This window comes from Cricetulus griseus (assembly GCF_003668045.3).
Source record: "Cricetulus griseus strain 17A/GY chromosome 1 unlocalized genomic scaffold, alternate assembly CriGri-PICRH-1.0 chr1_1, whole genome shotgun sequence".
In the NCBI taxonomy this organism is placed as follows: Eukaryota; Metazoa; Chordata; class Mammalia; order Rodentia; family Cricetidae; genus Cricetulus; species Cricetulus griseus.
The window spans coordinates 147605786-147631193 of NW_023276807.1; the positions used below are offsets into that span (position 1 = coordinate 147605786).

Consider the following 25408-nt stretch of genomic DNA (forward strand, 5'->3'; position numbering starts at 1 on the left):
GCCTAATGTTCATCACTTTTGTACTTTGACTTATGGGTTTAGATGCTATTAAGTAAACTTTTTTTTTCCTTTGTTTTTTCAAGACAGGCTTTCTCTGTGGCTTTGGAGGCTGTCGCAGAACTAGCTCTGGTAGACCAGGCTGGTCTCGAATTCACAGAGATCCGCCTGCCTCTGCCTCCCGAGTGCTGGGATTAAAGGCATGTGCCACCACCACCCAGGCTTAAGTAAACTTTTCAATCAGTTGTATAGTGATAGGAAATAGCTTAAATGATTGGAGTCAGTCTTTTTTGTCAGACTTTCTTTGGACTGCCAGCCCTGAAATAATGACATGGAGACTTATTTTTAATTATAAAAGCTTGACCTTTAATTTAGGCTTGTTCTCAACTAGCTCTTACTTCAAGTAACCCATTGTATTAATCTATGGTCTGCCACATGGCTCATTACCTTTCCATAATGTATATCTGTCTCCCTCTGTGACTTTCTGGACAATTCACTGACCTAAATTCATCCCCCTGAGTTCCTCTCTCTACCCACAAGTCTTACCTAATCTCTGCTGCCTAGCTATTCACCATTCAGCTGTTTGTTAAATCAATCACAGTGACACATATTCACAAATGATAAATATTATTTTTATATAATTCTTTTTTCTTCTTTCATGAGGTGGTTTTCTACTTCTATTATTTTCTGAGTGAATTTTAGCTCTATTTTATTTAACAAAGCTTCTGTCTCCTCTATCCAATCATTACTTCTATCAGATTACTTCCTGAAGTCATCAACATCCCCCCGCCATGTAGTCTAAACACTACTGAATCTCATTGCAATACAGGATCTCCTCTCTATTTTAATAATTTTTTCTATCCATAAATCTCATCCTGTCATTACTTATTATTTATCTTGGCATTTCTTCTTTTCCTCTTGTATTTCTGTGTCTTACAAAAGTTATATTATCTGTATCGGTATTATACTGCTCTTGTTTTCTGATCCTTTACTATGGTCTTTGGGGCACCTTTGCTAGGTTCTCAACTGCAATCCTTTCTAGGTCATTTTAATTATCTCTCTGATTCTATCTACCTATCTATCTAATTTTTGTGTCTGTGCTTAGTAAACTTCCACAGAGTTAAGACCCCAAAACAATGATTTCAATCATTTAACCCTGTGCCGACACAAAACAGGTGTCCATTTGAGCTATAATCCAAGAGTAACAAAGTTTTGATCAGATTTTCCTAATCGTTGTGTATTTTTTCTTTGTTGCTGTTGATGTTTTGTATTATTTTGTTTTGTATTATTTTTCTCGTGTCTTGGCTTAGCTGTAAAATATCTTTCAAAAGGCTTACATTGTGGAAGCTTGTAGAACTTGAGGATCATTGAGAGCCAATTAAACTGAGGATTCTGACCTACTCAATCAGTTAATCCACTCACACTCAGGTTCACAGTTGGGTGACATTTTTGAGTGATGCCTGATACTTTGGAAGATGTGGCCTACTTGGCAGAAACACTACAGGCATGTGATTGGCAGCTATGCTTTTTTTTTTTTTTTTTTTTTTGGTTTTTTGAAACAGGGTTTCTCTACATAGCTTTGGAGCCTATCCTGGCACTAGCTCTGGAGACTAGGCTGGCCTCGAACTCATAGAGATCCGCCTGCCTCTGCCTCCCGAGGGCTGGGATTAAAGGCGTGCGCCAACAACGCCCGGCGGCAGCTATGCTTTGTTCTCAGTCCCTCTTTCTTGCAGTCTTCTTCCCAGACACCTCAAGGTAAGCAGTCTCTCACATACATCCCTGGCATGATAATTTGTGCTCCATCATAGATATAAAGCTATTGGTCTGATTGAACTTGGACTGAATCCTTTGAAACTGTGATACAAAACAAATCCTTTGTCCTTTAAAACTCTTTCTCTTAGATAAATTTACAGCAACAACTGCAGCAGTAAAATTGGCTGACAGATCTTGCTAACACTCCCTACTCCAGTGCCTTACATGAATGCTTCCTGTGAGGGATAGTTTCTCCTCTCACTGGAGTGTTCCAAGGAAGGTTTGGCTTAAAGTACTGGAACAAAGCTAAAGATTTGAAGAAAATAATTGATAGAATTATAAGTATTTAAATCTGTAGGATTTGTTCACTTATTTAATCATGTAGGAAAATGGCAAGGCTAGATTTAATTGGGAAGCAGGACAACAAGCACAGTAAAGATTGTCTGTATGTCATATTTCAGTTTCTGCCTATGATAACCTCCCAACCCCCCACTTACTGAGAGACAGTGTTTTATATCAGTGAAGTGTATAGGTTTCTAGTCTGTACTGCCTGAATGAAAAGTCTGCATTCCCCATTTTCCAGTCGCTTGATTTTGAGCAATTTTTTTTCCTATACTTTAGTTCCCTTGTCTGTAAAGTTGGAGTGGCAACGAAATCTACTGAATGGAGTCACTGGCATAAGAAAATGAAACCCCTGGAGAAGAAGGCTTTTGAGAACAGAGTCTAGTACATAATACATGTCTAAGAATCACAACCTTTTCATACGGATGTAATAGGCCATCTGCCTTTTGTTGACAAACATACTTTGAAGCAGGTTTAGACTCCCCATCAGATAGCTGTGTGAGAATGCAGACATACTCTTTCCTACAATCTTTGGACAAATTACAAGGGAAGATTCAAATTCGTCATGCTTACTCTTTTTACCTTGCTTGCCCTTGACCAGTATTCTCTCATGATCAACTCCTCCTAGGTTTTGTTCATTTCTCCCACTAAAGCAGTCACAGATTGTCAGGCAATGCTTGACAAGGAGTTGGGTAAACAGTATCAATTCTTATAACCAGGCAATTTGCTGAGCCCATGAGACTGGGATAGGTCCTGTGCATACCTGAGGCATATTTCCTCTTTAATTTAACTCTTTCTTTGTCTTTACTCAATTTCATTACTGTCTCAAGAGTGAAGTGCTCCAAAGCAGCAGTTAAACTCACAATGCAACCCGAATTCCAAAGCTACAATTTGCAATTGTTTCCCCATTTCTTCTTAATGAGTCTAAATGGAAAGCAGCTGAAACTGAGACCTGAGTGTCCTGGTGTTCTATGCTTATGGCTCTCTTATTCCAAAGAACTAAATTCAGTCTGTAACTTTAAATTTTTCAAATACAGAAATGCAATACTTATATGTCCTTGAAAAGATAATTTAACTGGCTTTGATGAAAACTCTTTTGCTCAAGAAAGGGGTAGAGATGAAAATGTTGGTAGGATTAATCCAGGATTAACAAGAGATTCCACAAAAATCCTTATTCTCACCAAGCCTCAGGGCATGGGGCTGAGGGCTGCATACTAGCACAATATATGTGGCTAAGTAATAGAGCAGTGAAGCAGACATGAATGGTGCCTTGCAGCAGATACTATCTTCCCACAAAATTGGTGAGACTCTCTCAAGGTATACTGCACCTTGCACCCAAACATTTTATTTAAATATGGACTGTTGATCTTATTGTCAAGCATGAGAGTGTGCACACACACATTCATGCACATGCACAAATGTGTACACACTGTCACTCATCTGTATCTGCATATATACAAACATGTGGACACAAAGATTTCTAACATTTCCCCCAAATGAGAACTGAGTCGGCACAGTACACCAGAGTCCCCCATATGTCTGAGTCTGGTGCTAATCTTGTGGCATTTCTTAGTTGTCTGTAGATGTTTATATAAGGTTGAGGCCTCACAAACTACACCTGTCCACTTTGGTTCATCTACTAGTTTCATCTTTCATCAGCTCACATTTGGCCAGTCGTGTTGGTGAGACTTTATGGGTATAGCTATTGACATTGCTAGGAGACACAATTTCTCAATAAATTCCCTGATTCTTTGGCTCTTAACAGTCTTTCCACCTCTGCCTCTGCAATGTTGTTTTGTAGATAAATCCATCCGGACTGGGCTCCACAACTATACATTTTGGTTGGTTATGATTTTCGGTAACAGTTTTTGTCTGTTGCAAAGAGAAGTTTCCTTGAAGAAGGGTAAAATTTTGGTTTTTCTTTTGAAGTGTTTCCAGTAATACTACAAGCCACACACAAATAAAAATGTAATTGAATAGTTTCATTAAAAAATTAGAAGTTTTCAAATCTGAGATTCAAAGGCTTGGACATGTACCAGAAGAAATTACTTCTTATTTCTGCCAGATTTAATCTAAAACAAACTACAGGGGTGACCATCATAAGAAAAATAACACCAATCTTCAATTAGAATAATTAAAGGCTAATTGTGATATAATTACAAATAAGATCGAAACTTTCCACGTTAAAAATTCAGTTGAAAATCATTGTTTTATTGAAGCCATACTAGATCTGAACGTCTAATTTTGGATATATGGAGTTAAAAGGAGATGGCTATATCAGTGTGTACGGTCTTTATATTAAAGCAGCTGCATAATTTTCATATTTTAAAGTTTTGAAGATGATGGGATGATCAACCCTTCCATTATCTCTCATTTTGCATGACTGTAAGTAGAATATAAAATCAACATATACTTTAATCTTCCTCCAAAGAGTATCAGTTTTAGGTACAACCTAAAATACTAAAGATTAAATCACACGTGGGGCTTATATAGTTGCGTGTCCGAAGTGCTTGAAAATGCTCTCAAAAGCAGGGAGTGCTTAAAAAGGATTATAACTCTCAAGACTATTGTAACAGTGCACACTGTGCTACAAATAAATCCTGATGTGGCTGTTGCAGAAAATAGGTGCCGTAAAAAGCAAGCTTTAGAGGGAGACTGCAAACTGTGCATGCACAGAACACGACTCTTTTAATTAAATGAGCTGCAGCTCAGATGTCTCCAGAGTTTTAGAATGCTACTCAGCAATTATGTCCCCGTTGAGATTTAATTATCCCATTAGATACTTATTTACTACTACATATTAACTTACAGTACACTATTAGAGTGGATGTACTAATAAATACATAACCATTGCTAGATAGGCTTAGCTTAGCCAAATAAGTATTCACGTTTATTCTATGGCATTTAATAAAATGTCCAGAACAATGAATTGCCAGTTGAAGACAAACAGCATTTTATATGTGTGTGTGTATAAGTGTATGTATGTACATTTATATGTATATACATTTTAATGAGAACGATGGACTGAATTAACATTTTTGGCTACTATACATTATCTAATCTCTTTTGTAATGAGCACTACACAGACCTTCTCACTGAGAAGTTTAATTTGATCCATATGCTTCATGAAGAGATCTTAAAAAGGAACAATAATAGATATGGAGAATCCCAAGTATCACTTATTTGAGAGAGGGGGAGAAATAATTTTTGTTGAAATTGTTCTTTGATAATTTCATAATATGTGTAATGAATTTGGATTATTCTTACTTCTTTTCCTACATAACCTGAAAGAGTGATTTCCTCTGCCATTTCTAAGAATGCCATGCTTGGAAGTTGACTGTGTTTTATTCCTAGACCCTTTCTTTGCTCTTTTAAAAATGCACAGCATAGTGGGCTTCTCCCAAGTGAGCTGAGATTCCTTGCAACTGAAGATTTGCCCGGGTGTCATCATTTCTCTTTATAAATTTCTTCAGCTCTGCCAGAATCACTGTCAGCTTTCTCACTTATGTAACCTCTCTAGTAACAGTTATATTTCTCAGTCCAAACCTACTTTGGATATGGCACCATCCCTTACTTGAAATAAGCTGTGTGGTGCCACCTATTTCCATGCTGGAGTTTTCACGTTCACTCTGTGTTTTCTGATGCTACAAGTTGCTGTTAAGGAAAACATTGTTCAGATCTTCTATCCACAGATTATGGTGTTTTCCTCTTATTCCCTGTATACACTGTGGTATTATCTTCAACCTTGAAATAAGACAACATAACTGCCTGAATTTTGTTTCCTTTGTCGAGAATTCATGGATAGAAGATTTTTTTCTTGTCTAGGTCCTACCCAAGCATATGACATTTTTCTTTCCTTATTGTGTTTACTTTCTTTTCCCGTAAAGGAAACATTTCAGGGCTTCTCTTTGGCATATATAAATTTCCAGCCTCATTATCCTACTCTTGCGGGATCATTATTAAATAAGGGTAGCTTGAATGCAGTCACTGCAATGCTGTGACAGATGATCTGATGACTGAGAGGCTACTAAAGTGACTAATTGCAGGGAGAAAATATTGTTTGGCTATGGGGGTTGGGTGATGGTTTGCCTCCAGGCTAGTTGGTCTTGAGACTTCATTGTGTTACTCCGATTAATGAAAATTTATATTTAATGAATTGCTCACTTCTAGATTTTTCACTTAGTAATTTCTGTCTGTCTTTTACTGTCTATAGCTAAAGTTGCAGAAAGTAAAGCAGCAGATTAGGTGTGACTCCTGAATTGCTTGGAGGATAGTTCTCAGAGGAGCTACTTCAGCAGCTATGGAGGGTGTTGCCCCAGATTTCCTTTCCTTTCTTTTTTCCTTTTGTTGGAATGATGACTAACTCCAGTAAGCAACCTTGGTAAGAGCAATAACAGCAGACAAACAAACACTCGGAAACCTATGCACTCAAGTTAACAAAGCAGACAGACCAGAGAAACAGCCATCTCTCTGCAAAGCCTAGGTTGTACACCTCCATTCTCTTCAATTTGAGGAAGAAGTAAATGCTATCCAAGTGTGCTGGTGCATACCAGAAATTCTAGCATTTTGGAGGTGAGGGCAAAAGGATGGTAAGTTCAAGGCCAGCCTGGGCTACCTAAAAAAAATACCATGTGTCTTATAACAAGGGTGAAATATAAAACAAAATAAAAAACAAAGGCAAACACTAAAACAGTGGTTCTTAGCCCTCCCAATGCTGCAACCCTTTAATATAATCCCTCATGTTGCAGTGCCCCATCCATAAAATTATTTCTGCTGCTGCTTCATAACTGTAATTTTGCTACTGTTAAGAATGATAATGTAAATATCTGCATTTTCTGTCGGTCTTTTGGTGGTCTCGACCCACAAGTGGAAAACCACTGCCATGAAACAAAACGAACACAATCCCAGCCTTGTTTTGACCACTATTTTCTAAGCTTTTTTGTTTCATGCACCTGCACATCCTCCTTATAGGAGAGAGGAGTGAATCTGTTAAAGTTATTACTGCATTGTTTTGGCAGATATAATAATTACACTACTTCTTTGACTTGACACGGCTTTACATTTTAGCATTCAACTGTAGCTTTGCTTCAGGGTCTTCCTTCAGATTGCAAAACGGTGCAATTGTATTTTAGTCTCCTGTCTTCTTGGATTAGATTTCAGTGTGAGAGAAATCTCTGCATCCTTCAGAGCCAGCACAGCATGCTCTCTCATTACCACCCTGCAGTTATCAGAGGAGCTTCCTCTCAAGTTTGTAATCATGTGAAAATGGCAGCCAAGTACTTAGTCAAAAAAGAGTAAGTGTGCTTCAATTAAAGCTCGATAGCAACACAGACCTTTCCTTCTTGACTCATGTGTAAAAGCTGTCCAGACTGACGTTTCAGTACACAATTAGAAACCAGTACTAAGTGTGCTCAAGTATCTTTCAATTAAAGATAGAATAAGAATGATTTATACACATGTAAAAAAACTTAGGCAGAAGTAAAAAAGATGGAAGGGATAGAGGATGGAAGAGAATTTGGGAGAGAGGGAATGGGAGTGAACAGGGCAAAATTAATCAGTTCCTTAAAAGTTTTATCACGGGCCATAATAGTAAGCAAACATGTGGTTAGAAAAATCATACAAAGTTGGGCCTTATCATCCTGTGAATGGGAGATGATCACAGGAGTGAATTTATGAGATTACGCCACCTTAGTGAAAAATGTGAGGACAGTTGTAAATCTTTCAGGTGTTATGCAAGTCAATGGCTAGCATGATCATTCCTATGTAGAACTGTAAGACAACTGTACTAGTCTTTGTGTTTGGTTTAGTTTAGAAGAAAGAGTCTCCTGCTGTAACCCAAGATAGCCTCCAACTCAGAGGTCTATCTCTTCAGGGCTAAGATTATAGCACAACCCACCACACTCAGCTTTCACGAATCATTGAATAAGTGTGAAACAAGTACAAAATAAATGCCAGTATTGCAGAATAGTAAGCATTCCAATTGTCTCTTCCACCATACTGGGTGTAAAACATTAGGCTTGCCAACATCTTCCAGGAATTCACCCACCTTCTCTGACTGCTTCCCACCCACAACACCACTAAGCTCCTTGTTCTCTTCAGCATGCAGAGTCCTGGTAAAGGACCTTCTGAGTGCTTAACCATGTGTTTTAGAGCTCTTCCTGACCAAGAATACCATACTTGCTGTCTTCAAATTCCTCTTGGGAATCCTATTGAAAACTCTAGCATGCTCCATCCCACTCATCTTCCTTGTTTTCTTTCTGATCCTTCAAATATATACAAGTCCTATTATCTGTCTCTTATGACTACATTTTCACAAATACAGTACAAACTCGCTATCTGATAATACACTGCACATTGTAGGCACAGTGTTAACTTCAAATGAAAAGAATGGAGGGAACAATAAAAACAAAACCACACAGACATGCTTGTAAGATTTGACTTGCCATTCAATTGTTACATACTCTTTTTGTGAACTCTTTAGGATATGCCAGTTTACACAGATGCTGGCCTGCATGTGCAACACACATGTACAGAGACACATACTTGCTTCATAAAATTGCACTTTTTTTCACTGAACTAAAATTTATGTGCTGGCTTAATATATTACCAAGGAAAAATATTTATTTCCTAGACAAATTAAAATTCCACACTTGACACCTTTAATTAACTGAACTACATTAGATTTACCAGTGGACTTCTGAGATTATGATTGATCAAATTCCCTTCCTTTGCTTTTCATAGCTACATCTACCTAAAATTGCCACCAGACAATGTTATTGTATATAAGTACCATGTTTACTTCAGCATGTTTTTCTTAGTTTTTCTTTCTACTCAGTAAAATTTAGCTGTAATTTTCAATTTTTCCAAGGAAGTAAGTAGCTTTCTTGAGGTCACAGTAGAAGACAGAGTCTGCATTTAAAATAAAATCTGCTTGGCTCTAAAATCTGTCTTCTATTTACATAGCTTCTTCTCAAAATCCACTTGTTTTCATTCAGAAAGAAAAACAAATCTGTGGCATGTACTGCATGCCGGGATTTGGTGCTGATTCCTAAGACCACAATGCTAAGTAGCTTTATTTCTTACTTCAGAGATTATTGCATCATGTCCTATTGTAGTCTTATTCCATACTTCCCTCCAGAAAAACTCTATATAAATCTTTATAAAACATTTCATTTAAAATGTTTTTAAACTATAAAAGCAGTCACTTTAATATAATACACATATCACTTGAGTACAAACACTGTTTCTAAGATAATTATTGGTTAAATTCATTGTAATCAGAAGAGAATACTTTTAAAAGAATACAGTCAAGGTTATACTTAAAAATAGAAGTGTATTTTCTAAAAACAGGTATCTTTGAAGTTCATTCACAAAGGTCTTAAAAACTGGTGTTCCTTAATTCCTCTTTAAAGATTTGCATACAGGAAAACATGGTAACTGTTTTAAGTCCTTTATCCTTTTTATCTTAGTATGTATTGCTGCAAATAAAATTGCCCCCAAAGTTACTATCTTAGAGCAGCAGGAATGACTAATCCTTTTAACTTAGTGAGGTGGGCTGAGCACCCTACTTCTGGGAAATGTTAAGGTGATTTGCAAGACTAGAGTCATGGTGAGCTTTTGCTGAGCTTTCTTTTCTACTTTGCCCATATCACTTGGGATGAGATTTGGGTGTTGATGACTTTCGGGCAGGAGGCATTGATGTCTGTAGGGATTTCACTTCTTTCATATCTGTTGGCCATAGGCAGCCCTCAATTCTGTACCACTTGGGTCTCTCTATAGAGATGCAGTTAGACAGCTTACTGTATCAGAGCAAGAAAGCAAACCAGAATACACTACAAGCACACTAGCAAGATGTCACTCAAATGGAAAGTTAAATGGAATAGTTCTGTTCTACTCACATAACTGGATGCAATTCTTTTAAAGCAGGTAGCCCAATGTTGGCCTCACCCAACAGGCAAGTGGAAGGGAACAGAACAAGGCATGAAAAAATATGAGATAAGAAGCATTGCAGCCTATTGTTGCAAGCTTTCCATCTGTATGATTCTGTTGATGTGTAAAGCAAATATAGCAAAATTAACTCTGTATGATGCAATAACATTCTGTTAATGACAGCCATTTTAGGTTTAGTATGTGCTCAGTGATAGGCTGGATCAGCTTTGATTTCACTTAGTGTTCTTAGAAGATTGCTATAATGATATTATAGTTTACTTTATATGGTCCGAAAAGATATTTCAATTGGTAAAGCACTTGCTGTTCAAAAGCATGAGAACCCAATTTTGGATTCCCAAAACCCATGTAAAGCTGGTTGTGGTATTGTATATCTCTAATCCCTGTGTACCTGTGATGAAGTCAGAGTCAGGGACAAGACAATTCCTAGAAACTCAGGGGTCAGCTAGTCTAGTGTTTGGAGCAGCAAATAAAAGATAAAAGACATTATTTCAAAGAAGGTGAAAGTCAGGGCTGACATTCAAGGTCCTCTGCCCACCAATACATGTTTCATGATACTTGTGCCCTTTCTCTCTCTCTGTCTCTCTCTCTGTCTCTCTCTCTCTCTCTCTCTCTCCCTCTCTCTCCCTCTCTCTCTATCCTTCTCCCTCTCTCGGTCTCTCTCATAGATATCATACACATGAACAAAGTTGTTTTTTAAAAGAGTTCAAGAAGTTACGTAATTTTCTTTCATTCTCTTTGAAGACGTTGGAGCAGTTAGGATAATACAACTAGCAAGAACTGGCTAGCCATGATTAATGTTGCCATACTACAGCTAAAATATGTTTATATACATTTAAGAAAAATATATACAGTCTTTTGTCTAAACATTGTAAACTAGCAATTCTCTAAGTAATGTGTTTATAACTGAATTTCGAGACCAAATAATCTTCTAAATAGGACTTTAAAATCTCTGGGGAAAAATGCCAGCTATGAGTTAATGTCCATATAAACAGTTAGGCTCTGCTGCACAGAACTCTTATAAGTCCACATCAGTTATCACTGTAGGAAAGCCTGAGCAGCCTCTTGCAGATAATTATATTGACATGCCTACTTCATTACTTTTAATAGAATTGAATTTGTGGTACGCATGCCAGCATATATGAGCACTACCTTCAGAAGGAAGACACGTCACATGTCCTTATTCTCTAATGGATGGGCAGTATTTGGCAGGAGGTCGCTTTATAGCATGAAGGACATTCTCTCAGCTAAGTGCTGAGCTTTAATTAAAATGAGATAAATTTTAAAATGGTTTCAGATGGTCCCCTCTATCTAGCTTAACTTTAAGTGAAAATGGTCAGACGACAGAAAGTGGTTTCATAATACAGTTGTGTGTGAAAGTTTGCCATTTATATCAATGAGTATCTAGGGTTTACTTGCTAACTGCTTTACCTCAAAGAAGTAAAACAGTCATTGTATATGGATAGATAATAAGCAGAGTCTGAACAGACAGATAATAGAGAGATGATAGGTAACTTAAATGTCTTAGGGTTTCTATTGCTGAGACAAAACACCATGACCAAAAGATAGGTTGGGGAGGAAAGAATTTATTTGGCTTATATTTCAGTGTTGCTGCTCATCACAGTCTTAGCAAGCTGAAAAACCAGGTGGGCAAACTCCAAACACTGCATCTCCACATTTGATGTCAAAACACTCTTTATATCTCCAATTCCATTCAGATTTCTTTACTGCAACACACTTCTATCTCTTGGGCTGTTTTTACTCCCTGTTAGTGGCTCTCCTTGGCAGGTACACCTCAACACTGCCATCTCTAACATCTTGGGTTCTCCAAGGCAATCCAGGCTTCAAGTTCACAGCTGCCTCCATTCAGGGATACCTCTGACACATGCCTGGCCTCAGTGGCTGTTTTTAGGTGCATAGGCAAATTCCACAGCCCATTTCTCTGTCCTTAACTCTAAAGCCAGAACCACATGGCTGAAACTGCCAAGTTCTACTGCTTACTGGGACTGGAACATGGCGTTTAAAGACATCTTTACCAGTTTTCTGTTTTCCTTCACTGCTTAGACTTGGCTCTCCTTGATCTTGCTCTTTCAATCAGGCTGGCCTCAAACTCAGAGATCCACTACCCTTTGCCTTCCCAGTGCTGGAATTAAAGGCATGCACCATCACACCCAGCTCTAAGCTTTGTCTTAGTTACTTTTCACAAGTTTGAAACTTAGCTGGGTGGGATCTTGCCCTGAGGCAACCACTCCCTATATTTTGTTTCTCAAACTTTTTATCTCCTTGAAAGTAGGATTTAGCCCCTATTCCACTTCTTTGTGCTCTTTCTCTCTCCAAAATTTGCATTTTGTAGTTTACCCTACTCAGCATGCTCCTCTTTATTCTAAATCTTCATTAGAGTAACCGCTAATATGCACATGACAAAATATATACCAGGCTGTTTTGAGATTTTTTGTGCCAAGGGAATCAATCTGAATCTCTTCACTTTAGCCTCAGGCAGACTCTTTGGACAAGGACCTAATGCCTTAGGTCACCAAAATATCACAAGGGTGATCACCTAATAGTGCCACACCCTTTTGGGACCATTTTCTTTCAAACCACTACAATCACTGAAGGAAGTCACAACAGGAACTCAAACACTGTAGGACACTAGAGGCAAGAGCTGATGCAGAGGCCATAGAGGGGTGCTACTTGCTGGCTTGCTTCCCCTGGCTTGCTCAGCCTGCTTTCTTATAGAATTCAGGATCACCAGCCCAGAGTGGCACTACCCAGCATTAGCTCTGCCCTCTGCCATTGCTCACTAATTGAGAAAATACCTTACAGTTGGGTCTCATGGAGACATTTCCTCAACTGAAGCTACTACTTCTCTGACAACTCTAGCTTGTGTCAAGTTGACATATAAAACCAGCCAGCACATAATATATACGTATGTTATCAATGATTGCTTTTTTACTCTTTCTCCTTCCACATGGTCTCAGTCAATTTTATGTAGGCTCATCTTGAATTTGTAAACTAAACTTATATTGTTGCCTCAGCCTCCTAAGTTCTGGTACTCTGTAATTTAAATAACTGAATACAGTTTCCTGAAAGAAAATATTTCTATTATTTCTTAATATTTTTCTCTCTCTTTTTTCTAAATTCTATAGTTATGAAAGCAAATGATACAAGTGTTCTATACTTAATCTTTATTGCTGTAGAGGATTTTTTTTCAACCAGAATGTTATAACTTGTACAATGAACTAATGATCACCATTTGGATAATTTCCAGTTTTAGTACTGGGACATCAATGCTATCTATGTTCTTAGATGCAAAATCCTTTGTATATATTTGCAAGAATATTTAAGTTTCTTACCTTTTTGCAATGTAAGGTCAAATTAATTTAAATTTGATTGAATCTAAACTATTTTAAAAAATGAATGTACTTGCACCATATGAGTTTCTGTATTTCTCTTTCTCATATGTTCAAATTTTGTTTTCTTTTTAAAATTAAGAAGTATTCCTAGTTTCATCCTGAACTTTAGAGGTATGTGTTCTAGTAATATCCCATTTCAGAATTTCTGTGATTGTAGGCACATGGTACCATGCTAGACTTCTTCTCTTCTACTGAAAGACCCCTGGAGGCTCAGGCCCCCAGGATCTCTGCACAGGACCGCAGCGACCCCAATCACCAGGCAGAGGCGAAAACTTGATGCAAACAGCATGAGGCTTTATTGAAGTTGTTTAATGAGCTAACCCTATGTTAGCTTGGGCCTTTCATCCTCCCACTATGGCAGATGGCTTGGGAAAGATGCCGAGAAGACACGGGATAGAGATCTAGGGATATGCACAGGCTCAGGATTGGTGTGCCTCCAGGCTTGGAGTTGTTATGGCCCATAAGCTCTCCCAGGGCAGTTGCGATGCTCTGCATGTCATTGCTGTTCATTTGTCCGTAAAGCACACCCAGAGCCATAAAGCATAGCACCACCAGCTAACTTCTGATTGGTTCCTTGCCATGAGGCTGGTATCTAACCTCCTAGTGACCGAGGCAAGGTCAGGCAAGCACTGTTAGGGTGTTATGGCTGCTGCAATGGGGAGCTGGTCCCTTCACTACCTCTTCCTTCCTTCTAATCCTCTTTCTGTTTCTTTCATTTCTACTCTTATTCTCTTTCTCATTCTAATTATTTTCTGTTGTAGAATATTAGTTGAAGATGTGTTACACTTCTTTATGCTGTGGAACATTTGTTAAATGATGCAAAGATGTATTGCATTCTTTATTTTGCATTTATTTAACTCTGTGAAGCTGTGTCACTTTCCCTGTCTCAAACACTTGATTGATCTAATAAAGAGCTGAACATCCAATAGCTAGGCAGGAGAAAGGATAGGCAGGCTGACAGAGAGAATAAGTAGGAAAAATCTTGGAGGAGAAGATCAGGGAGTGAGAAAAGCAGAAGGAAAAGAGGACATCAGGGGCCAACCACCCAGCTACACAGCAGGCTATGGAATGAGAAGTAAAGAAAGGTATATAGAATAGAGAAAGATAAAAGCCCAGAGGCAAAAGGTAAATGGAATAATTTAAGTTAATAACAGCTGGCTAGAAACAAGCCAAGCTAAGGCCAAACATTCATAAGTAAGAATAAGTCTCAGTGTATTTATTTGAGAGCTGGGTGGCAGTCCCCCTACCCCAAAGAGCAAAAAACAACAACAAAAATCCAACTACGAGGTTCAGTTATGCTGGCAGCAACATCCTACTGGTCTTAATTTTAGTTTGTGCAGTGTTTTAATAGTTAAATTGGGTATATTTTAGAATACCTGTTGGTATTTTGGACATTAATTATATGAAATGCTTATTTTGTCCTTGTTACTGTTTCTAACCTAATACTTCATGTTTTCCAGCCCTGAATTCATACTTATACATACTGAAACTGTCATTTTCATCTTATTACTGTTTCATTTAACTAACAGCAAATTGGTGAATATATCTTCTGTATTTTAAAATGCTCACCTGACTTATTTTGGTTCAGGGATGTCTTCCAGAAGCCCTCCTGCGGTACACTGTGCAGATCCTTCCAGCACCAGGACACAGAACCTATGGACCTGATGCTGACCTACCAACTGCATTATCCTATAGTACCTGGCAGCAAAAATATGCACACATGATGAAGAAATCATGTTTAAAATATTTAAATGTAGAAACATGTACATTGAAAAATTTCTAATTAAACTTCATAATTGTAACCAGAGGTTTAAGTTCTTCTTTTAATTATTTACCTTTATATAATTTTGTAAGTTCTCTGAGAATTGTGTACAATATATTTTGATCATATTCATCACTTATCCAACACCTTCCAAAAACCACCTTCCTTCCCAACCCATCCAATCTCTCTCTCTCTCTCTCTCTCTCTCTCTCTCTCTCTCTCTCTCTCTCTCTCTCTCTCTCTTTCCCTATCAAGTCCAATTTGTGCTGCCAGTATTCTCTTGGATATGTGGCTTTCTACTGGGGCTTGGTGGTGGACTTACTAGTGATAACTTTCTTAAGGCAAACTAACTCTCCCTCTCCCAGAAACTTTCAAGTGCCAATAACTCCTTAGTTAGGGGTGGGACTCCCATGTCCACACCCCACCCCCCAGACTTGGATTGGTTTTGGTTCTTCTTAATGCTTAATAAAATTAAAAATTAAAGCTTAATGCTTAATGCTTAATGTTAATGCTTCTTAACAGCTCTCTCTCTCTCTGGTCAGTTACATAGTCATTGACTAACAGACACAAGTACAAAATTTAAAAGTATCTTACTCAAGAGGATCAGAACTTCTATGTGTTGCCTATTATAAACCCATAAATATTATTGAAATAGTCATAGGAGAATATTTGAGGTGACTGTTTCAAGTATTTCAAAATGTAGTGGTAGATTTCAGCATATCTTATGTCCCTTGTCCTTTAAGTCCCTGCTTATACTGAATATACATATGTATATATGTATAAATATGTATATATATATTTGTAATGTAATCTCAAACACTAACATTGATCAATATAACATAAGGCACAGTTCACAATGAAAGTGGTATCAACAAGAATCTAAGTAATAAGTTCATTGTTTTTTACTATTTTCTCAGCAAATAAAAATTTTAGTGTCCTCAAATTTCATAGCACATGTATGAAATATTTTAAAGTTTCCCCAAATTAGATAGAACATTTTTGTAAAAACCACATGACACTGCTATTGACAAGTCACAAAGCTGACACTTTTCTGATTCACCAATAGTGAAAGCCAATTTCAATCATGTTGAAATAGAGAATTATGTTTCCATCTATTTGTCAAAACTTACCAAAATTATATAGAAAACATTAAGAAACTTACACAAGATACAGTTACAGGAATGGTGTTTACAGTTACAGGTTATGTTTAACTTTTGTGCTTGGGGAAATTTTCAGCTTTTGAGAACTCATTTATTGTGATTTTTGTTTTCACTATAAATAAATATGGACTACTTCACCTAATTTGTTACTGAGTTTTTTTTTTTTAGTATATCATTTTTGTTGAAAAATAACCCTATAAGAAATAAATTCTTGTTCTCTTATAAACCCTGGATTTTTGTCTAGTTCCTCCTATTGGGAGGATTATTCATTACAATTTTGGTAGTAAATGTCCATAAAATGGGCTTTACTGTGGATATACGTTTCACCACTTGGATCCCAACAAATTTTTACTACTCATATAATTGTTTGATTCTGTAAAGATTCTTCTTGTATCATTTGACCACTGAAAACATGTTTTAAACATTTTTATTAATCTATGGAAAAATTAAAAATAACATTCTAGTATTGAATTGATTATGTGAGTTGCAAATATTTTCAAATATACAATTATTTCAAAATATTTCAAAATACAATGTTACAAACATTTGTATCATTTTTCACTTCATTTATTTCTTGTGGTTTTTAGTTATATACACAATAATGCACTCTATGATGGCACTTTTGTACATCTTCTACATGAGACAAGACAGACAATATTTGTCTTTCCCAACAATGTCATCTCCCTCCTGCTCCTCCCCTTCTTCCCTGTAGTTAGTGCTCCTTTAGTTTCATGTATGTCTGTGTTTTTACCTGGGTTCTAAAGCATTTATCACTGAACTTTGTCTTTCATTTTGCAGGCGAAACTACATATACAGAGTGTGAAAAGTCCAAATTTTAATTTTTTCATAAAGAATGTTATTTTAATAATTTTTCTTTCCTTAGGAGAAATCTGACCTCTGTCATATGTCCACATGTAGGAATATGCTTTTGGAATTCCTGTTTTAAGTTATCACTTTGCTCACCTTTAAAGTTGCTGTTTATCAATGTCCTATACTGTCTTATTTATTAGGGCTTTATACTTATTCTATATAGTTGTTTGAACAATTCCTTTTGGCTTTCTATTACTCTTCTGTATGAAGAATTTTTAAATATAGTATTATGAATCATGAGATAACCTATTTTATGTTATCGCATGATATTTCTATGTAATTTACATATTTTATGTAAATTATAATGGATGTAACTATAATCAGGAAATAGTCTACCTTCAAAAACATTCTTTGTAGCTACAAGCAAGGGCCATGATCCCAAATATTCAGCCCACAGTTATTATTTCTTCAACTCAATTTCACATTATATATTTGTTCTTGGAATTTAATACTGGAAATTAATACAAACAGCATAACTGTTTATGATAGTTATTAATACACTTGAAGTTTGTGTTGTAGTTACTCTGGATACTTATGGGATATGATGTCTGATACTTTCTTGATATTATAGTTTCTGTCATAGCTTTACTACACCCATGTTACTGAACAGATATGTTTGATCTAATGTATGGATTCTGTTTAAAAATTAAGGTAGATGGACTTATTACCTATTTAATTAGAGACTTCATTATTGGATGTTTACATGAAGCATACTTGGCTAGAGTCCAAAAGATAGAGATGTTTTCATGGAGCAGCTAATTTGTAAATATTTTGCTTAATCAGGATAAAGTTGTAAGTAGTTAAAAATAAAAATATACCTTGAATAGCAATTAAGACACCAAAGTAATTGTTTTCACTCTGGGGAATCAAATTCAAGACCTCATGTATGCCCAGGCAGTGCTCTGACCATTCTGGTATACATCCAGCCCAAGTAATTTCAAATCCTCTATCTAACGAAAACCAGTCCAACACCTTTGCTACCAGTCATTATGTTCTTTCATGCACACATGTGAAGGTGGGGTTTAAATGAGTCCACCAGACCCTAGATAAACGATAGATAGGTATTTATTAGGGATCACTTACACAGATAAGAGTAAATAAATGCTGTGTCTTTCTGCTCCAGAAGATGCCGTCTCTGACCTTCCGATGCTCTGCAACCCAAGAGAGCAAGTCAGCCCCTCCTTTTTATCTTATTATTATTTTGTTGTTGTTGTGCTGGTTGATTTGGAAGGGATAGATTTTGTTTTATTTTGTCTTGGTTTCACCACTACCAAAGACTGAACCTGAAACTAAGGCCTCATGCATACTGGTCGAATTGTCTACATTATATGGCAGGTATAACTTGTCGTATCTGCACCTGAAACCATGCCTAAAAGGTGTGGCCACCACCACAAGTTCACTGGATAGGCAAGGTGCCCCTACAGACATGCATGCTCATACTCCTGTGTGTGTGTGTGTGTGTGTGTGTGTGTGTGTGTGTGTGTGTGTGTGTGTGTGTGCACGTGCACAGGAGTGTGTACATGTGAGTGTGTATGGTATGTGCATGTATGTGAGTGTGTAAGTGGGTACCCTCACCTATGTGTGCACATGTGGAGGCAAGTGTTCTACTTTGGATATTTACCTCTACAACTCCTCAACTCATCTTCTGAGACAAGATCTCAAGTAAATCTTGAGCCTATCATTTGGGCTGGACAGACTCACCTTTGAGCTCTCCAGATCTACCTGCATGCCACACCCCCAGTGCTGGGTGATGGAAATGTATTACCATGCCTAACTTTTACATGTATGTTGAAGATATGAACTTAGGTTCATGTGTTCATAACACAGGCATTTTACCCTTTGAGCCATCTCTGAAGCTCTATGACATATATTTAGTGTAACAAATTTCCTCATTTTATTGATTTTCATGTTACTGTATATATCTATCTCTAAGTTTAACAATTGTTATCATCATTTATTTGGAGCCAAATTAAAACATACCAGATATACCATAACTGTATTTGAGATAATAGTTTTACAATGATGTGCACACACATTCATAATATATTATTATATAAACACTTATGAAAACCTAGTGCAGATTCTTAGCACTTCATTTATATAACTTTTTATTATGGATCTCACTCTCATGTGCTTTTAGCTGTACAGAGATAAAGTACATTACACTTTTGAATATAAACTCTTTAGGTTGTATGAAATAGGAATCCATTTGGCTTGAACAAAAAGGTAATTTGTTAGGGTAGCAGTATTCCCAAGTCTGGGGAACTGATTTGGAATGCAGCATACTCAAGAACTCATTAGGTTCCTCTCTTGGAGCTTCATGTCCACTTTTCTCCATATGACAGAACAATTTTTCTTTTTCTCTGTCTCATAGGTCGAAAATTGCCATACATGCTCTGCAATTGATGTAATGTTATGAGGTAAATGAGAAATACTGAATTAACACTACTAGGTCTCAAGTTCCCAATATTTGATAAAGCTGGTTGATCAAGGCTTATAAATGCACTGCAAATGATGGTCAGCTGTGAATGCAGTGGCTAGTACACTGCCAATGTGGATGGGGAAGAGGAGAATATTTTTAGGAAAGATGCTGTGAGACAATTTATAGAGTATGAACTAGAATGACAACTGCTGAATGGATTAAATTCTTGCCATCTAAACTTTGGTCAATGGAACAACATGTGTGTTACCAAAAAGCCCTTTGGAGACTGAGAACCTCAGACTAAACCCTTCTGAAACAGGATCTGAATTTATTAATATCTGCAGGTGGTTTGTATTCACATCAAACCCTAAAAACAAGGTTCTCAATTGTTTAAAAATTATGACACTGGGAATGGTACATTTTGCTTTTAACTAGAATGAAACTTCTTTTTAAACTTTCTGACTTAATCTTTTACATTCTGACAGAATGCCTGTCAAGTGTCTTAAGAATGTATTTTACACGGGGTGGTGGTGGTGCACATTTGTTTCTAGAACTCAGGATGCAGATCTCTGAGTTCAAGGCCAGCCTGGTCTACAGAGCAAGTTCCAAGATAGCCAGGTCTACACAGAGAAACCCAGTCTCAAAGCACTCAAGCAGAAATAGCAAAACAAAACAAAACAAAAACAAACAACAAAAAGGAATGTATTTTACAACTTTTCAATAAAAATGGAATCTTGAAAATGAGTGTTCTTTAGTGGGAAATCAAATAATACAACTTAAAAGCCCTGCTAACTGTTTCAATCAGTTCCAACTTTATGTGTGAAGGTTAACATATGTCCTTTGACAATTTATTTATAAGATCTTTAGATTTTATTACTATGAGGTCTGAATTAATTACCAACAATAATAGCTACATGGATGACTATGATTGAATTGAGTAATGTAGGTAGCTTTGATGACAGTATTCAAAATAGGGAACTCCTTGACTCTCAGGCACAAGGTGCTTTTAATTTCTCATGCAGTAACATTTAGTTAAGTATTATGGGTGATTATTACATGACAGAATCTTTTCTCGTCCATGTATATGGACTTCATGATTTGTATTTTGTCCCATACAGATTATAATCTACTACAACAAAACTTTTACAGGCTGAGTTGCTTCCAATCAGGTTATCTTATTGTTTGTTTTATTCATTATGGTATATATTTTGATGCTACAATTTGGTATAAACAATGGTGCTAAATTTAATTCATTTTTTGGTATAATCTGTTACTAGTTACACAAGCTTTTGATACATATGTAAAATTAATAAAGCTCAGTTCCTTGTATACACAAAGAAACACTAATAATTAATTACATTACTATATAGAATCATGATAGTTATAAATCCTGGGGTAGTAAAAATATATCAAATAAGTTAATTGTTACAGCTATTTACTTGGGTAAGCATTCATTTTTAAAACTTTATTTGGTGTATGACAGTGTTTTCTCATGTTGTTTTGGAAAGAGTTTTACCTGATGAAGTACTTGAAAAAGAAAAAGAAATTTTATTTTCATTTTTGTAGCTTCAGACTGCTTCTGAGTTAAGGTAGCTGCTTTACATTGGATCTTTGTTGCTATTATGCTCCTCTTTAAATAGCAACTTGAAAATTTTGTGTGTTGGCTTGTTTGTTTCCTGAAACCATTTGAAGATTTTTCCATGATCCTGTGGGGATACTTCATCTATTCTGATGCCATTATACTTACACAATATTACAAATAGGTAAGCAGATCAAAGCCAGCATGGAACACACTATCTGTTAAATTTATGGATGTTTTGCTGAACTTCTTTCCTTAAAAAGGATTCTAGATTCTTGTGTAGGGGATACCCTAGCCATGCCTGCTAGGGGCTGGAGACAGGTGTTCCTGGCCATGCCCACTAGGGCGTGATCAGAGTGATTTGAGGAAGGTTTAAGTCACATGCCCCCCCTTTTTTTTTTTTGGTTTTTCAAGACAGGGTTTCTCTGTGTAGCTTTGGAGCCTATCCTGGCACTCGCTCTGGAGACCAGGCTGGCCTCAAACAGACAGAGATCTGCCTGCCTCTGCCTCCCGAGTGCTGGGATTAAAGGCGTGTGCCACCAACGCCCGGCTAAGGGGCCCCTTCTTCTTTGGCTTCTTTTACTTACCTCGCTCCCTGCTGGCTGGCTAGGCTGTTCTGAGTAAGTAGGGTTTTCCTAAATAAATATCCTTATATCTATACCTGACTCCATATTGATATTTCACTTTATTCTTGATTCACTATTAGAATTCCCACAAATAATCCATCCAAAAGATTGGAGGCCAGATCCTCTAGGTTAGAAGGCTGTGTGCTAGATTTATGCTTTCCTATAATCAGAAAGATGTTTCTTGATCTCATAAAGTTGATTCCAAAGACCTTTGTGAATATTCCTTAATGTGGTCATATTGCACAGAGTTCCTTGCAATAGCATAATGTTATTTTGATTTAATATTTTGTTTTCATTTTTATTACCTATCATGTATTTTCTAGCATGAAAATCCAATTACACTACAGCTATGGTGAAAGAACATTGAATTCTTTTCTTTTAAGAAAATTTCAGCCCATAAATAAGCTTCTGTCTTCTTTTTGTCAAGTTTAGAATAAAATGAAAATGGCTACTGAGAATAGTCAAAGAGAATAGTCAAACAATAGTCACAAATGCTTCTCTTGTGAGTTAAACATAAGTAGGAATGGTTTATTAATAATCAATCTCATTTTACACTAACTCATCACATGAGTGGGATACCTTAACAATTCCAGAGAGAACACAACAGAGCTCTTCTCTCGTCTCACCACTGGACAAAGGACCACTCACCTAAGTCTAACTCCTTTGACAGACAGAAGCAAGCAGTGGGCAAGAGACTTATGTGCAGGTTTTTTCTTTTCTTTATTTTTGCCTCCAAAACCTCCAGGAAAATTCTTTCCTATATTACCAAAGTAATTTGGGGATCCTCCTATTTGTTTTCTTTAAGCTCGTTCAAGAAAATATCACCCAATTTAAAAATTACTTTAAGAACCAAGTCATGCTTAAAAAAAAAGTAAATAGTATTATTATAATATCCTCCATAGGTTTAAATCTAAAAGTAGATTTATTCAACTGGAATGTCTTAAAGTTAAGTTCATATTTAATACAAGATTATGTAAGGGTTTACAAAACCCTTAACAATAAAATGCTCTCCAACCTTTGGAAATGTGAATTAAAACTTTTTTCTGTTGTTATTAGTTCTTTGATAATTTCATACAATGTATGTTGATCTTACCCATCCCTCCCCAACTCCTCACAGATCAACATCCAGTTCCTACTCACCCAACCATGTATGTTTCCTTTTACTTTGAATGTGTGTGTGTGTGTGTGAAATTCTCCTTAATGATTCACAACAAAAAATAGCATTCCTTTATCAAAACTCTAACTTAACACACTGTTTTTTGTTCAACTTTCTAACTTTTTGAATAATTTCAATGTGACTGGAAGCTCCTTTGGGCAGGTTCCAGGGCAAAGCCTTGATTATAATGCAATTACATAGATAAAAATCTAGAGTATCAAATTTAGAATATGTTTATAGACTTTTCCCCCATTGGACAAACTCAATTTATTTTGATTCCTGACATTCCAACCTCCATTAGGCTGATGACATCAGCATAAGAAGCTAATCTCTTCCCATGATAGAATGTGTATGGAATTCACAGGAAGCCACAGAGTCAGGATGTATTTGACAGAGCTCTAGGCTCCTAAGGATTTATATGTTGGCAAAGAAACTAGAGTTTAGTGTCTGTTTTCCTCTTGTCTTGTTTTCTACTTTCATATTTATTTTCTTATAACCTCTGAACTTCTTTTAAGGCCTCTTTTGGTTTTTAAACATAAAAAGTAACTTGTAGCTACTGGTTTGTACCATCATAGCATAATACCATTGATTTGCAGGATGGTACAAATTTTAGGACTATTGATTCTCTACTATGGGAATGAAATCACAAGCTATGCACAGGATTCTTTATGTCTTAACTGTAATTTTCAAGATTGTTATTTGCTTTTTAAAAATTTGATAATGATTACCACTTACTTTAAATAAAAAGTGTCTGAAACAGATTTTGGGACATGAAATTTTCAATGTGATTACACATTTAAAAGTACACATGTTGGGTATTACTGCCATTCTTAAAGATGATTAAACTATTCTCTCTGGACAGTTTAACAAAATTCTTACTGCATACACACTTGGCCATCTGGTTCACCTAAAGAGAGCTTAAAGAGTGACATCACCACAGTTTCTTGTCTGCATTGAAAGTGCTATGTGGCATATACAAGTGTTATTAGAAACATATGCTAGCTTAAAATGCCTGCAATTTCATTCATTGTGAGCCAGATTCTATTAGCAACAAACATTTCTCAGGAAGTTGGCTGGTACTTTTGAATTTATTATACTACTGCTAAAAGGCCAAGTTTGTAAAAGTTGTATATCATATATATTGCAACAATCACATTAATTCATTTACTCTTAAGGAATAAAGTTCCTGTGTATGAGAGTTCGTGCATTATGTTTGGGTAGCAAAAGCAAGCATGCAGCCTTTTGACAAGCATTTAAATTACTTTGTAGTTAATGAAAGGCAGGTCAACTTTAATCATGCTGAATAATCACAGACTTATTTCTGCCAAGAGTTAAAAAGTACTTGAAAAATGCTTATTTTAGTGAAGAAATGGAAACAATACATCACAAGGAAAATTGAAGCTGGATATCTTTGGGTGTTTATTTTGTGACATTGTCAGTTTTTAAATGGAGGAGCTGTTTGCAGTGAACTACTGAAGTTATGGAGCAAATGGTAACTAATCTGGATGAAAGAAAGAATAAACCTGGGATGAGGAGTGCAGCTCTGACTTCTTGCAAGTGTGAAGCCATGGGTTATATCTCTACTGCCTTGTAAAAAAAAAAGTTAAACAAAAATAAGAAATTAAAATTTATACAACAAGGATATATGTTCAACTATGTTCATAGAAGCCTTGTTTGTAAAAGCTGGAGCCTGGAAGCAACCTAGATGACCCTCAACCAAAGAATGGATAGAAAAAATGTGGTACATTTACACAATAGAGTGTTACTCAGTGGGAAAAAACAATGGAATCTAGAAATCCGCAGGCAAATGATTGGAACTAGAAGAAACCATTCTGAGTGAGGTAACCCAGTCACAGAAAGACATACATGGTATATACTCACTCATATGGATATTAGACATAGAGCATTTGGTTACGAGCCTACAATCCACACTGTCAGAGAAGATAGGAAACAAAGAGGAACCTAAGAGACAAACACATGGTCCCCTGAGAAGAAGGGGAAAGAGACAAGAACCCCTGAGCAAATTGGGAGCACAGGGTTAGGGGGGAGGGAAGGGAGGGAGGAAAAAGAGAAGGGGAAAAGAGGGAAGGGAAGAAGAACAAGAGGGATCAGAAAGAATGAGACACGGGAGGAATAGAGGAGAGCAACAAAAGAGATAGTTTAATAGAGGGAGCCAGTATAGGTTTAAAGAGAAATCTGGCACCAGGAAAAGGTTTAGAGATCCACCAGGATGGCCCCATCTAAGAATCTAAGCAGTGGTGGAGAGCCTGCCTTTGATGCTCTTCCCCTATAATGAGATTGATGACTAGCTTAATTGCCATCCTAGAGCCTTCATCCCATAGTTGATCGAAGAAGAAGTAGGCACCCACAGCTAAACACTGA

The 25408-nt window shown here is 36.7% G+C and overlaps 1 protein-coding gene across 1 annotated transcript in view; it reads left to right on the plus strand.

Annotated features, from left to right (window-relative positions):
• The window catches only part of Adgrl3 (adhesion G protein-coupled receptor L3), a 446202-nt gene extending 431086 nt beyond the window's left edge, over window positions 1-15116 (plus strand). Inside the window, exon 23 of the mRNA XM_035452601.1 lies at window positions 15040-15116. Within this exon, the coding sequence (XP_035308492.1) occupies window positions 15040-15116 (77 nt within the window). The remainder of the gene's footprint in view (window positions 1-15039) is intronic.
• Window positions 15117-25408: the final 10292 nt, after the last annotated feature.